General features: G+C 41.3%; 1 protein-coding gene across 2 annotated transcripts in view; it reads right to left on the bottom strand.

Annotated features, from left to right (window-relative positions):
- GANC (glucosidase alpha, neutral C) overlaps positions 1-14689 on the bottom strand; it is a 75930-nt gene that overhangs the window by 22776 nt on the left and 38465 nt on the right. For both annotated transcript variants that reach the window (XM_060261256.1, XM_060261255.1), the window contains 7 exons: positions 14220-14455; positions 12392-12518; positions 10582-10661; positions 4668-4811; positions 2932-3028; positions 1606-1707; positions 810-1053 (listed from right to left, as the gene is read on the bottom strand). In XM_060261256.1, coding sequence (XP_060117239.1) covers positions 810-1053; positions 1606-1707; positions 2932-3028; positions 4668-4811; positions 10582-10661; positions 12392-12518; positions 14220-14455 — 1030 coding nt within the window. The remainder of the gene's footprint in view (positions 1-809; positions 1054-1605; positions 1708-2931; positions 3029-4667; positions 4812-10581; positions 10662-12391; positions 12519-14219; positions 14456-14689) is intronic.

Genomic DNA, 14689 nt, shown 5'->3' with positions numbered 1-14689 from the left:
CATCAGGAAATACTGCTGTAGTTGCCTATCAGTGGTCACAGAGGGCATTTGTTTCTTAAAACTCCACACACCTTCTATTACATGGGTTTTTTAAAAATTCAATTTTTTCTGTACACCTGTCACTTGTGTCAGGATTATAAAATGATCTGTCTTGTCTGTTCATGGTTCTAGCCTTTGGATTTAAGTATCCACAGATCTGGCCACGCTGAGAATTAGATATATTATTTTTTTTGCATTTAAGTCTCATTAGCTCACTCTTTTTAATATACATTATTTTGCCTTCATGTGTCAATTTATTTTTATTATGGCTACAGTCCTCAAAACCTGTAAGAGGTATGGGCCGCTCTGGACCACTGAGAAGGGTTGCTTCAGAGATCAGAACAAATTGCTTGTGTACTAGTTACTCCTACATTACAATAGACATTTTATTGACAACTGTAATTTGTTTTTTTTTTAACATCCAATCATGGATTTTATAGTGCTCATATGAGAGCTGGTGTGGTGACTACATTGAGAGCCAGTGTGTTATAGTGATTAAGAGAGTGGGACTAGTATCTGGAAGACCCAGGTTTAAATCTCCACTCATGCCATGGCTGCTCACTGGGAAACCTTGGGCCAATCAAATTCTCTCAGTCTAATTTACCTCACAAGGTTGTTATGAGGATAAAATGGAGGACAGGAGAATGATGTAAACTGCTTTGGGTCCCCATTGGAAGAAAGGTGAGTTACAAATGAATTAAATAAATACATTTGTTTAAAGGATACATTTAAAGATGAGTTGAAAATATCCCTTTTAACTACAAGCTTACCTCATGACTGGCTCAGCAGCGGTATGAGCTCGGTAGAAGAGTGAATATAGATAAGGAAGGAGGGAGTAACGCTCCTTGATAGCCTCTCTGATGATTTGTGTGTTCTCTTTTCCAAAAAGCCATGGTTCTCGACGCCTGGTGTGCATATTTGCATGACCTCTGAAGAAAGGTTGGAACGCCCCAGCCTGATACCATCGAACTAGTAGTTCTGGACTTGGATTTCCAATAAATCCACCTACATCCGCTAGGTTTTAGAAGGGCAGCAATTGGTTTGTGAGAAAGGATGGGGAAAAAGTGCAAGCTTCTCATGATTTGTCCATTCTTTTGCATGTATAACCAACTGAAGTTACCAAAAACCAAATCATTTCTTCATACAAAACCCAGTTCAAAGAAAGGAAATTTACTGCTAAAATTATACTGTAGATATGTTAAAAAGATATTTGAATTTTATAACCTAAAACCAAAGTTGCTTGGTTTCCAAAAATAATTTTTTAAGACTGGTTATACTTTGCACCCCATGAAACTTCTGTACATCTATCAGACTTTAAGTCTGTTTCCTCCGAGGAACTCAGAGAGACATATGTGGTTGTCCCCTCCTCTGTTTTATCTTCATAGCAACCATGTCAGTCAGGTTGGATCAACAGATAAAGAATGAGGATTTGAAACTGGTGTGTCCTAGTCTGGCATGCTGACTGTTATAGTTAGTAATAAAAGCAGACTGAAGTCTTTTAAGAGACGCTAGTGAAATAAGGCCACTGCCTTGTTTGATAAGAAATTGAAGCAGTATGTTCCTTACCTCCACAAAATGAAATTCCTGCCATACTGATTGTAAGCAACATTGGAATGGAGATTTTCAAGTAACTCCAATCTGCTTTGTTGTCTCCAGTCCATACAGCGCCTGAAAAACACCCCCAAAATCACATACAAGAGCCCCTATCCTATCCATACTTAATATGGAATAAAAAATATTTAAATATTTATACCCTGCCTTCCCTTTGCAAACCAATGTGGCTTGCACTTCCAAACCTGAATCATATAAAGAACTGAAATAGGGCTCATAATTTAACATAAAATATGAGCAATTAGGTTTACTTCTGAGTAAATGTATTCAGGAAGACACTGTATTCCCAAATTGGTTCTAGTCTCAGGTTGGTTTTGCTGTATTCCACTATGTTAATGATTCATGAGAAATTGGAACAGTTATGAACCAGATGTGCACTGCTAGTGCCGTCACTGTACTTGTTTTCTAGCAGAAGCAGCTGACTTCTCATTATTCTAGCTATCCTCCAGCTTTAGACTCAAGGGGAAGAATATGACACCTACATTTTCAAAATCTCTGTCTTAGACAGATATGAAGAATTACTAAAAAGCATTGGATGCAAGTTAACAGAGTGATAGTGTAAAGATAAAGGAGCTTCTAAGAAACATTTTACTTGACTTTAGGAAATTTAAAGAACAATCTAATGATACATTCGCACTGCACCAAATAATGCATTTTACATCCGGATTTTGCTATTCTTACTGTGCTCTGGCCTCTTGACCATCGAGAGCCAGTTTGGTGTAGTGGTGTGTGGACTCTTATCTGGGAGAACCGGGTTTGATTCCCCACTCCTCCATTTGCACCTGCTGGAATGGCCTTGGGTCAGCCATAGCTTTCGTACGAGTTGTCCTTGAAAGGGCAGCTGCTATAAGAGCTCTCTTAGCCCCACCTACCTCACAGGGTGTCTGTGGTGTGTGTGTGTAGTGGTGGGGGGAAGGTAAAGGAGATTGTGACCGCACTCTGAGACTCTGAAATTCAGAGTATAGGGCGGTATATAAATCATTGTCTGAAGAATAGAGTGCCCTCTAAAAATACAGGTTAATCCTAATCTAGACTGGGTTTAGATAAAATAGTGAATTTTCCCTTGAGCTGGTAGAAGTATTTATGCCATATAGTTCTACACTCACAACTCTGTATGAAAGCAAGCGCCTATCCAAAAGTGCTACCAAGATTTGTAGATAATCATTCCTTAATATCAATCGAACATCATTTGGCCTCTTCTCACGGTAAGGCACCAGGTTTATTAAAAAAAAAAAAGTCACCATGCTATGTATCAAGCAAGTAGCCCTTCCCCATACGCACCATACTTCTGTGATCCGGCAAAGAAAGAGCGTGTGAGAACAAAGGGCCTCTCCAGTTCCTCACTGCGCCTGATCAATCCTTCTGCAGTTGCCATTTGCTGAAATGCACAAAACTGTTACTAGCAAAGAAAATATTTACCAAAACTTTTATTCTCCTAAAGAGTTAAGGTCAAGAATAACATCATTTCTGGACTTTGAAAAGCAGGCTGGAGCACTTTAAACAAGCAATATGTGAAACAGAACATTATGAACCTCCCTGTAACATATTATTCTTTTATTTACCAAATGTATACCCTGTCGTTGTGGCCTCATGAGGGTCACTAAAGGGGCTAAAAATTAAAACATACAAAATAAAATCACATTTTAAAGTCATTTAACCCCACTGTAATCATTAAAACAATAACAGAGCTAAAATCAGGGCTTTTTTGGAGCAGGAATGCAGTTCCAGCTGGCTTGGTGTCAGTTCTGGCTGGCTTGGTGTCAGGGGGTGTCAAATATGCAAATGAGTTCCTGTTGGGCTTTTTCTACCAAAAAAGCCTACGTGAAACCAGGTAATGCCAGGGAGTGTGGCCTAATATGCAAATGAATTCCTGCTGGTTCCTGGCTAAAATACATACAAAGACCTAAAAACAACAATTAAAACGTTGGTTAAGAAGGAGGAATCACTAAGGGAATACCAAATGACCGTAAGGCTAATTTGTGAAAGTGTTGATCATAATTAAAAATGGTGAGGCATGTCAGGGATCTGACTCCAAGGGGGTATGAGGATTCACCCTCAGTGTTTACTCAGTAACACCTGTGGCATCTTATTTATTAAAACATTTATTTCCCACCTTCCTTCTTTGTTCAAGGCAGCTTATAATACCTCAATCTTTGAAGCAGCACCTGTTGGCCAGCTGGCTGAAATGACTGGTCTTTTAACAGCCTGCTGCCTGACAATCAACTGGGAAGCGGCCATGAGCCAATGGGGAAAAGAGGAGAGCTGTGGGGATAACAGCAACTTCCAGAGAGAACTGCTGAGATCAAGGGAGTTCCAGAGACCCAGAAGCAACAGGGGGTGGGTTAGGGCCCTTCAAGGCAAAGGGAAATCAGCTGAGGGGACCAGCTCTTGCTCCACAGACTGAAGGGATTGAAGCCAGGTAAGAAGTAGAAAATAAGAGTGAATGAGCCCCCTTCCCCTCTCAGTATGAGGCCTCTGGGAAGATATGTAGCACTCCCTGGTGGCAAGGATCGGCCAGATTCAGTCGGATCTTTCATAGACAAAGGATTTGTTTTTTCAGTGTCATGCAAATTTGTCAAAAATTCAACCCAGGGTAAGCTCCATAAACAGCGGTTTTATATAACAAAGAAATTAAAAACATAAGTTTGACCAGAAACCCAGCTCCATTAGATTTGCAATGAATGAATGACTGGAGGAACAGTTCCATTAGATTTGAACCATTCCTTGCTTTGTCTGGCAATATGAAAGGTAGAAAGGACCACTCATCTCTTAAAAGCCATGAAAATGCTAATTATTCTTAATTGGGAAAAACCTTATCAATGCCACTATGACATGTTATAATAGTCATTAATTAATCATATCATTTGACAAACATTTTTATACCAATTATAATTTGACAATATTTTTATACCCCACTGGCTCATGGCTGCTTCCCAATTACAAAGTTTTAAAACAAGATGAAATAAAAAAAATGGCACCAAGTTGAACTTCTGTAAATTCATCTGTAAATTCCATACCTGGTAAAAACCATACAGATTATGAACCTCTCGATGTTCCCATGCACCATGGTGGACAGCATCCTTCTGCATGGTTAGTTCTACCCCTCTGAAGACAGAAGGCTCATTCATATCATTCCATACAAAAAGGATCTCAGAAGAATCCTGCAAAATAAATTTCCAGTTACATTTAAATTGCTGTCTCAGTCCTCTAAAATAAATGGACTGCAGTCTTCAAAAGCATATAAGAAGTGTATCTATAAAGATTTAAACAGTTAATCGGGAAATCTCAATTTCTCTCCAACAAAAATTGGTTTTACACTTCCTCCAAGAGCTTGGCAGTGGAAAGTGCCCCAAAGTTGCAGCCAACTTATGGTGACCCTTGTACAGTTTTCATGGACACAGAAGGTGGGTTTGCTATTGCCTGTCTCTAAATAGCAACCCTGGGCTCTTTTTTTGTGGTCTCTCATTCATGTATAAAGCAGGGCTATCCCTGGATCCCTGCTTAGCTTCTGAGATCTGATGAGTTTCAGCTAGTCTGAGCCATCCAGGCCAGGATCCAAAAAGCTTACAGTAGTGCATGTGGCTCACTTTTCTTCCATTTTATCCTCACAACTCTGGCAGGTTCAAGCAGCACAACTCTGGCAGTGTGCAGGGATGGCATCCACACACCCTGTCCCTGCACCATTCCACTCACTCTGGGAGAGTAGTGCTTGCTCTGGAACTGGGGAGACTGCAGGGAGGGTGATGCCATCACCAGAAGCACAGTGAGATGCCCCAAGGGCCATGAAAAAGGCTGCACGGGTTCTGGAAGCACCCTGACTTTGGATGCTGGCTCATGAGATTTGGATGGGACAGCATGAGCCAGCATTAGTCAGAAGACAATGGCTGGCCTCTGCCTGACAGCAGCCCTGTGCAAGGATCTGGGCTGGCAAGGCAAGGGAAGAGCCGCCTAGGTCTGTACCTGGATTTATTTGAGGAGTCGAGGGAAGGCAGTCAAAGATAATGGTCATGAGCTTTGAGGCAAGAGGCAGGCCATTACCAGAGATGAAGAAGCAAAATGCGGTATACCCCTTTCTCTCTCTATTCGGTGTCTGGGAAGACTAGAGGGAGATTCAGCCAGGCCCCACATTGGGCACCAAGGAGGAGTGGGGGTCAAAGGAATCTATGGAGCTTTGGGTCTGGGCACAGACAGAAGAGGCTCTGTCTGAAACTGCCTGCATCCTTCTGCCAGCTGAAGACTCCTGCTCCCATGGACACCCCATATAATGCTGTGGAGTGCAAAGTGGGTGCCTCAGCCCATGACATGGTGCTACCCTTGCTCACCCCCTTTCTTTGTTTTATTGGTGCAAAAGTGCCAGTTGAATTAGAATCTTGCTGTATCCCCAAGCCTCCGAAATCCCCCCTCACTCCAACAACTGAGAAGCAGCTCACAGCTGAGCTATTTTCAGAAAGAAAAATGTTCCTTAAAAAGGCTAAAGGGAGCATGTGGGGGACATGCTGGAACTTATTGCTGACATTTTGAAGGTGGAACTAGGCTTGCCAATCCCCAGGTCCCAGTGGGGGTTCTTCTGCTTTCCCAGGCTCCTTCCCACCCCCAGTCAGCTGGCCAGCGGGGGGAAGCCCCACCCCAGAGGACCATGTGCCTTTTCACCTCCGGAGGCTTCAGTCTCCGATTGAAAGGCTTCCTCTTGGGATGGTGTTTCTGTGTTGGTGTGAAGAAGTTGGCAGCAACTCATGAGTAGAGGCGCCAATCCCTCTCTTCAGAGTCACCAGAAACGGGGTGGGGGTGGGGAGGGAAACGTCTGCTGAGCACTTCATTATTCCCTATGTGGAGATAGATTCTCATAGGGTATAATGGGGAATTGATCTGGAGGTTTCTAGGGCTCTGGGGGAGCAGTTTTTTGAGGTAGAGGCACCAAATGTTCAGTTTAGTATTTAGTGCCTCTCCCCAAAGTACCCCCCAAGTTTCAAAACAATTGGACCAGAGGGTCCAATTCTATGAGCCCCAAAAGAAGGTGCCCCTATCCTTCATTATTTCCTATGGAAGGAAGACATTTAAAAAGATGTGCTGTCCCTTTAAATGTGATGGCCAGAACTCCCTTGGAGTTCAATTATGCTTGTCACATCCTTGTTCCTGGCTGCACCCCAATGTCTCCTGGCCCCACCCCCAAAGTCTCCTGGCTCCACCCCCAAAGTCCCCAGACATTTCTTGAATTGGACTTTGCAACCCTAGGTGAAACTAAGTTTTCACGTGGAGGCCCTATCTGTAGGCAGTGGACTCTTGCCCTTTTAGGTCAAGCAAATGGGGTTTTTCTTTGCTTCAGATTAAAATGGAGAGCTCTAGGAGCCTGATGAGTAATGTGGAAGTTACTCAGAAAAACAAGGGCCAGATGTGTCCCATCTGGGTAAAAACCTCATAGGGATGCAGCTTTTGAAACTGAGTTACAAGACCTGAAGAAGGCTTGGGAAATGGGAAGCTGGATCAATCCCTCATTGTCTTAGTCTCGTTAGCTTCAATGAGAGCTTGAATCAATTTATGATAATCATGGGCACTTATATTGTTTGGATTTATACTTTTTAGGCAAGATACATTTTTGGATATTTCACTTATTATAAAACTTCGCATGACAAATTTAGGTGAATGACTACCCTATAGGAAACATGCCACACTGTATTGGTTAGCATAAAATTTATTATTTAGATTGTGCTGTACAAGGAAGTTGTGGATTTAGTATCCAGTACTTTATACAGCGATATTATTGTAGTATTTCCCACTTCCACACCATGGACACACATCTGGGACTGCCATGGTGATACCCACAAGCACCAAGTTGGGGATCACTACTCTAATGCCTAGTTGCACCTTGGGCAAATTACAGTCCTGGGGAGAGATGTTATGATAAAATGTGACACAACTTTCATACATTTAGGATTATTCCAGTGTGCAACTATCTAATGCAACTTCCTTTTTTAAACTGCTCCCCCCCACCATCTCTTTCCCTTATTTCTAACAGCTAAATACAAGTCCAGTAGCACGTTAGAGACCAACAAGATTTCTGAAATATGAGCTTTCTGGAGCCAGAAATATGACAAAGGGAGCTTTGACCCTTGAAAGCTCATACCTTTAATATCTTCTTAGTCTCTAAGGTGCTACTGGACTCAATTCTAGTTCTTCCCCTGCAGATAACCATGGCTACCCTCTGAAACCGCCTTATTTCTAGGGATTCCACCATAAAGGATTGTAAGAGAAGGGCACAAACTAGGCTTCCCAACCCCCCCGCCCTGGCGGGGGACTCCAGAATTTATAGCCTCCTCCCCCGGTCTCCAAAAGTCCAGAAGCGGGGGGAGGGGGGGAACTTCATGCCACTCTCCGGAGAGAGCCTGCCTGATTCCCTGCACCCACCGAAGGCTCGGCACTGGAGTCCAGTCCTCACCCAGGCATGCTAAGCAAGAGCCGAAAAAGAAGGGAAGGGAGGGGGTGTGTGTGTGTGTCCTGTCCTGTTAGTAAAGAAGATTTGTAGAGGTGGTTGGTGTGTAAATAAACATTCCTTCCAGGCACAGAGAGAGGGAGATCTAGCAAACATTTTCTCGTCACACAAACCTGCTCTGTGCCTTCACTGCAGAACAGAAAGGCATGAGGTGTTCTTGATGAGATTTTGAATGATGCATGAACTGATAAACTGCCTTGCCCTCAACCTGTCAGCAGCAACTTCTGCAGAACTTTGCAGTAGAATACTTATTGAGAACTTTTGGGGTTGTTTTGCCTTTAAGAAGAAAAGCCTCTCTTCCAGAACAGGAAGTGCAGGCAAGGAGTAGTCTTCTGACGCTGTTTTGCTCTGCGACTAAGGTGCTTTCTAAAGCTTGATTTTAAATGATTTAAGGTATCGGTTTAGAGTGCTTAAGTTTTCGTTTTATGTGCTTCTCAGCCGGGCTGGGCTAAGCGCAGTCCCAGCCTTGTGTTCTTGTGGAGACTGTTTATTTTTTCATTGTCTTATCTGATTTATTGCCTCCTCTGCTTTTATTGCCTTTGGCTACCCCATGTTCAGCTTAACTTTGGTATATGCTGGCCCGGGTGTCTGGAACATTCTTGAAGAAATTTGTCTTAATTTTTAAAACCTTGCTAAAACTTTGAACCCAGTGGCACCTTTAAGACCAACAAAGTTTAATTCAAGGTATATTTTTTCATATGCAAGCATATTTATTCAACTGATTTGCAGATTACAGAAGTCATTTTCACTTGAGAAAATGGGTGTTAAAACTAACCTATTTTTATTTGCTAGCATTGTTTTGCTGAGTTAATTATCCTGCTCTCCTTCCTCCCCCCTTAAGATATAGCAGGTTTTTTATCACAACAAACACACCAAACAAACCAATCCTATAACAACTGGGGGGAGGGATTTTCCAGGTAAAGATCAGATAGTTTGACAGGAATTGTATTTTTTGTGAAAAGGAAGCAATATAGTTTATTGCATTATGAATATGTTGGTTCTAGATGACTTTTAAACATATTTTTGAGCAATGTTTCCTCTAAGCTGAGTTAGTGTGAGCTAGTTCAGTTTTTAGTCTCCAGCTCACACATTTTGGTCTTAGCTCAGGAAAAATGGCCCCACATGAAACTAATTTATGCAGGAGCTCATGACTTCAATGCCAATAGCTCACAAAGTAGATTTTTTGCTCACATGACCCCACAGCTTAGAGGGAACATTGCTTCTGAGTCCAGGTGTTCTAAATGCAGTACTGCAGATATTGTTTTGATATTGTGTTCTTTTCTAATCCCACTAAATGAAAAGATGAATAACTGATACTTGAAAGTATTTCCTGGAATTATGGCATATCTCCAGATTACAAAGTCAATTTCTGCTGGAGAAAATGGATGCTTTGGAGGGTGGACTTTGGGAGCATTGTAATCCACTGAGTTCCGTGTCCTCCCCAGGCTCCACCTCCAAGTCTCCAGGAATACCCCAACCTGGAGCTGGCAACCCTACTCCTGCCTCTGGTCAGTAACAGGTCCTGGCAACCCTAGAGCTATTCTATTACATGATGGTAACCAGAGCTGCTTATTAGGATTTTTGGTAGGGGTGATATATGCAAACCTCCACTCCCAATTGCTAGACATAGAGGAGGACATAATATGCTCTAGTGTGCATATAAGAATTTTCTCTGGTGTGAATTATCTTAAGCTTCCAAATTGCCAAGTTCCTGAAGCATAAAGAGCTACAAATTCTTTTTTGTGGCAAAGAGAATGCAACTGAGAAATACCTGACCACAGAATTACCAGAGGTATGATAGAGCTACTTAGGCTTGTAATTGTGTTTGACCTGAGAAGACAGCAGTAACTAAGTCTTACTAGGTTGGGAATGGCTTCCACTGTTTAAGAGGGAAGCCCATATCTGTTTTGAATTAAGTGACATTATTTAGCAAGCTTTCATCCAAATTTGTCAATTAGAATCTTATCATTTGAATTGAGTCTAGCACTAAAGTCTCTCTCCCCCCCCCCCCTTTAGAATCAGGTGTGCTGGAGTATCTAATAAAAGTTCTTCAATAAAAAATTCAGATTAATTACAGCACCTTGCTATATCTGATCATTTTTGCTGGGGAGGGATATATACATTTAGTATTAGAAGAGACCTCATTTTGAAGTGTAGGAGGATAGCCATTGCCCATGGGTTTGAATTTTTTAGATGGACACATTCAATTTAAGTGATGTAGAAATTAGAATTCCTAAACCCCCATGAGAGTTTTAGAGGTGGGGTTTGATGCAGTGTGCTGGAAGTGATATAGAGGAGTGAAGTTCAGGAAGTGACATCACTTGACCTTTGACTTGGAAGTGATGTCACTTCCTTGCTCCTGGCTCCACCCCCAAAGTCTCCTGGCTCCACCCCCAAAGTCCCCAGATATTTCTTAAATTGGACTTGGCAACCCTAGCACAAACCTTATAATTTTTGAAGGCAAATTGATCTGCATACCATTCTCGGACATCGGGATTGGTAAAATCTAGATAAGATGAAAGACCTACAAGTGGGGGAGGAAATTATACTTGTAGTATCCAAATACAGCACTAATGAATGATAAAGTCAAGCAAACAGAGAGCCTTTGCTATTGTCATTACTTCAGGCACTGCCAATGCAATCCTAGACAGTCTTACTTCAGTCTAATGGGCTTAGACTACAATAACTCTGTAAAGAACTGTATTGTGAGAAACATGAAATACCAACTTAAAAAAAAATTAACAGATAATGCTAAATTGCACTTTAGCCAGTGTAATTTTATTACCATCTAATATGAACTATAAACCCATTCTCTGGACAAACTCAATAAAAATTTTGTGCTCTGATTGAGTCTTACCGTACTTATGATTCTCATTTTACATTTTGTACTTAGGCAAACCAAAGAATAAAATGGCCAAAAGCCCTATCAAGTACTAAGAACATTTGGGTACAGAATCATGGGTTTTTCTCCTTTATACACATGACAGTCTGAAAATGAATGGGCTACTGCATCGGAGGTTTAACTGTTTTATTTTTAAAGATTTGTGCCTACGGGTAGGCATCCTTCACACACAACAGGGCACATGGGTATTTTTTACTGCACACAAGTATAAAAAAATGGTGAGAATTCACTCAGACAAAATCACAGGATATTTTCAAATGCACTCAAACTGACATTTGAACAATAACTTATAAAGAACACAGGAGGAGGGATGGTAGATAGATCTGGACTCCTGGGCTCTTCTTTACAACTGATGTCAGAGAATTGTGGTATAAATTCCTACTTTCACTCTTGTTCTTTGGAGAGCTGGATATTTTAACTTACCATCTTCATGCACTATTAAACTCCTGCTTGGAAGGGATGGAGACTTCAGAAGAGAATGATTACATTATCCCGAACATTGTGCAATGCAATGCTGCATCAGCACAAAGGCCAATGCTATATGGTGCCATGTTCTTTGATATATGGTAATAAATATTAGACAGAAACTGAATGAGAAAAAAATTGCTATTCCTGCTTTGCTACTATCAGTTAATAACAATGCCATTTTAAGCAGAATCACACCCTTCAACAGTGCAATCCAAAGAACATTTTCCTGGGGTTAAGCTCTTTTGAAAAGGGTGGAGCAAGCATACTGAGTAGACCAGCTTATGATTGCTGTCAGTTTACTAAAGTCAATGGGCTTAGAAGTATATAACTATGTTTAAGATTCTACTGTAAGGCAGGTATATCAACTAGACACTGTACATTGGCTCCAAGGGACCCACACATACTATCAACACTTGTTGAAGTAATGATGAGAGAGAAACAGAACACTGACAAAAAGCTTTATTAAAAAACCAACAGATGATTGACTAGGGTTTGTAGAATCTTTCGGGATCAAGTGCCGTGTTCTACTGGAGAAAGTTTTCCTTCCAGACGTTTCGTTCTCAGCTGCGGAGAACATCCTCAGTGGCGTTGCAGCCGGAGCAGGCGCTCAGACCCTCTTGGCTGGCAGCTCCGGCTGCAACGCCACTGAGGATGTTCTCCGCAGCTGAGAACGAAACGTCTGGAAGGAAAACTTTCTCCAGTAGAACACGGCACTTGATCCCGAAAGATTCTACAAACCCTAATGATGTTACCAGCCGTGAAAACCTGAAATCTTAGATGATTGACTGTTGACCTTCATTATTTTGTCTGAAGAAAAACAATAGTAATATATTTCTACATTCTTTTACAAAAGAATTTGCAAAGACAAAAAGTAGACTTATTACCTGGCCAACAGAGGCCCTCAAAATCCTTGCCTGTACGATCTTTTACAAAATACCCCTTTCCTTTGGCTTGTGCATATATGGTATACTGAGGATCAGCCTTGATATGGGGATCCACAATGACAACCAGCTGTCAGTAAAAGAAACAATAGGATATCCATCAGTATTGACTGTTCAGCATGCTGCAGGAAAGGTTTTGAGATTATTCAGACATAACATAAGAAGAGCCATGCTGGATCACACCAAAGGCCCATCTAGTCCAGCATTCTGTTCACACAATGGTCAACCAACTACTTCTAGGATGCCCACAAATAGGAAGACTGCAACAGCATCATTCTGCCTATGCACCGCAGCAGCTAATTTAAAGAGACATACACCCTCTGTTATTGGACGGAGTAGATATCCATCATGATTAGTAGCTACTGATAGCCCAGTCATCCATGAATTTGTCTGCTACACATTTAAAGTCTTCCAATTTGCCAGCCATGACAACATCTTTGCAACAACAGGTTCCGCAAACTAATTATATGCTGTATGAAGAAATACTTCCCTTTGTCTGACTTGAATCTCTCACCCTTCAGCATCAGTGGATGACCCTGAGTTTCAGTATTATGGGAGAAGGAGAAAAATTTCTTCCTGTCTACCCTCCCAACACCGTGCATAATTTTATAAACCTCTATCACATCTCACCTAACTTGCTTTTTCCTAGGCTAAACAGCCCTAGGGGTTTTAAATGATTCTCATAGGGCAGCTGCTCTAGTCCCCTGATTATTTTGGTTGCTCTTGTTCTGCACCTTTTCAAGCCCTATAATATCCTTTCAGGTGTGGTGACCAGAATTGCACACAATATTCCAAGTGTGGTCTCACCAGAGGTTTGTGTAAGGGCAGTATGACAGCTGCAGCTTTATTCTCTATTCCTGTTTTAATTATGGTCAGAATGGATTTGCCTTTTTCACAGCAGCTGCTATCATCTGCTATCACCCTAAGGTCCCCTTTCTTGGTCTGCTGCTGCCAGCTCAGATCCCATCAGTGTGTATATGTGAAACTGGGATTATTTGCCCTACTATGCATCACTTTACACTTGCTCATGTTGTTTCTCTTTTGACATTTCCAATTATGACATTTCATGCAAAAACAACTATCCTCAAGGCAGTCTTATGGGACAGTAATATACAGAAAATGTGGTTATAATAACTCAACCATTGGAGAAACAGGTTATAAATTATAATTTGTATCCATCATGTCAAAAGAACAAGATATTAGATGTGCTGTAGTCTTTAATGAATCCACAGATTAAGACAGAGTGCCACCTGCTGGTCACCTGTAATTTTTTTTGGTAGAGGCTACATAGTATAGAAAAGGTAATCATTTTATAGGAAATGGCTAGTATGAAAAGTTTGGTGTTCTACAAAGTGTGAAGTAATATTACTCATGGTTAACATCGCTCATATTTTGTCACACTAACTTTGAAAGTGAAGGAGCAACTTTATTCTTCCACATTCCTGCTAACTGAAATTTTGTTGCCATCAAAAACCCCCCCAAAGCAACTATCAGTCTTCTCTAATGAAGGACTTGATGACTTTAGGATGGGGGACACTTTCAAAGACATGATCCCCCCCAAAACATTCTGATGATCAGGTTTATAGACTGGAGTGTTTAGCACCTACATTTTATTGTTACTTTAAAAAAAAGATTGTTTGGGATGTTTTATTCTGCTATTTGCACTCTTACAAATATATGGATGATTTTAGCAGGTTGCCTTGTACATGGAAGCCATATGGGCTGTAGACTTCCATGATGATTTTCTCCCTGCTATTCCTGCACTGCTTACCTTGCGTTTCTTCTTCATAAGCTCCTTCTGCATCCTGTCAGAATTGCAGAACTTCTTTTTATCCCATGTGAAGTACCGTTTGCCATCAGTGTGCTCAATATCAAGCCACATAACATCATAAGGGATGCTATGCTCGTCAAAACCTGCATCAACCTCTTTTACATCATTCTCATCTTCATAGTTCCAGCGACACTGGTGGTAGCCAAGGGAGAAGAGTGGAGGCAAGGACTGAGTGCCTAACAAAGAAAAGGAAGCATAAAAGCCTTTCAACAAATCTCAAACTGATTTTATCAGTGATGTATCCTTTAATTTTACTCTTACTCTCTTAGTGGATGTTTGATAGTGCGGATACCTGGTCTGTAATGTAATTGCTTCAGCACTAAACCAAATGCATGAAAAGTGTAGAGGAAGAGATCCTTTGAAATGAAAGTGTAATTTGCTCTTTTTGAGACCAAAAAACAGACTGTAGA

Source organism: Heteronotia binoei, chromosome 21 (genome assembly GCF_032191835.1).
Source record: "Heteronotia binoei isolate CCM8104 ecotype False Entrance Well chromosome 21, APGP_CSIRO_Hbin_v1, whole genome shotgun sequence".
Lineage (NCBI taxonomy): Eukaryota > Metazoa > Chordata > Lepidosauria > Squamata > Gekkonidae > Heteronotia > Heteronotia binoei.
Note: the sequence above shows the minus strand (reverse complement) of the source record. Positions and strands in the feature narration are given on the sequence as shown.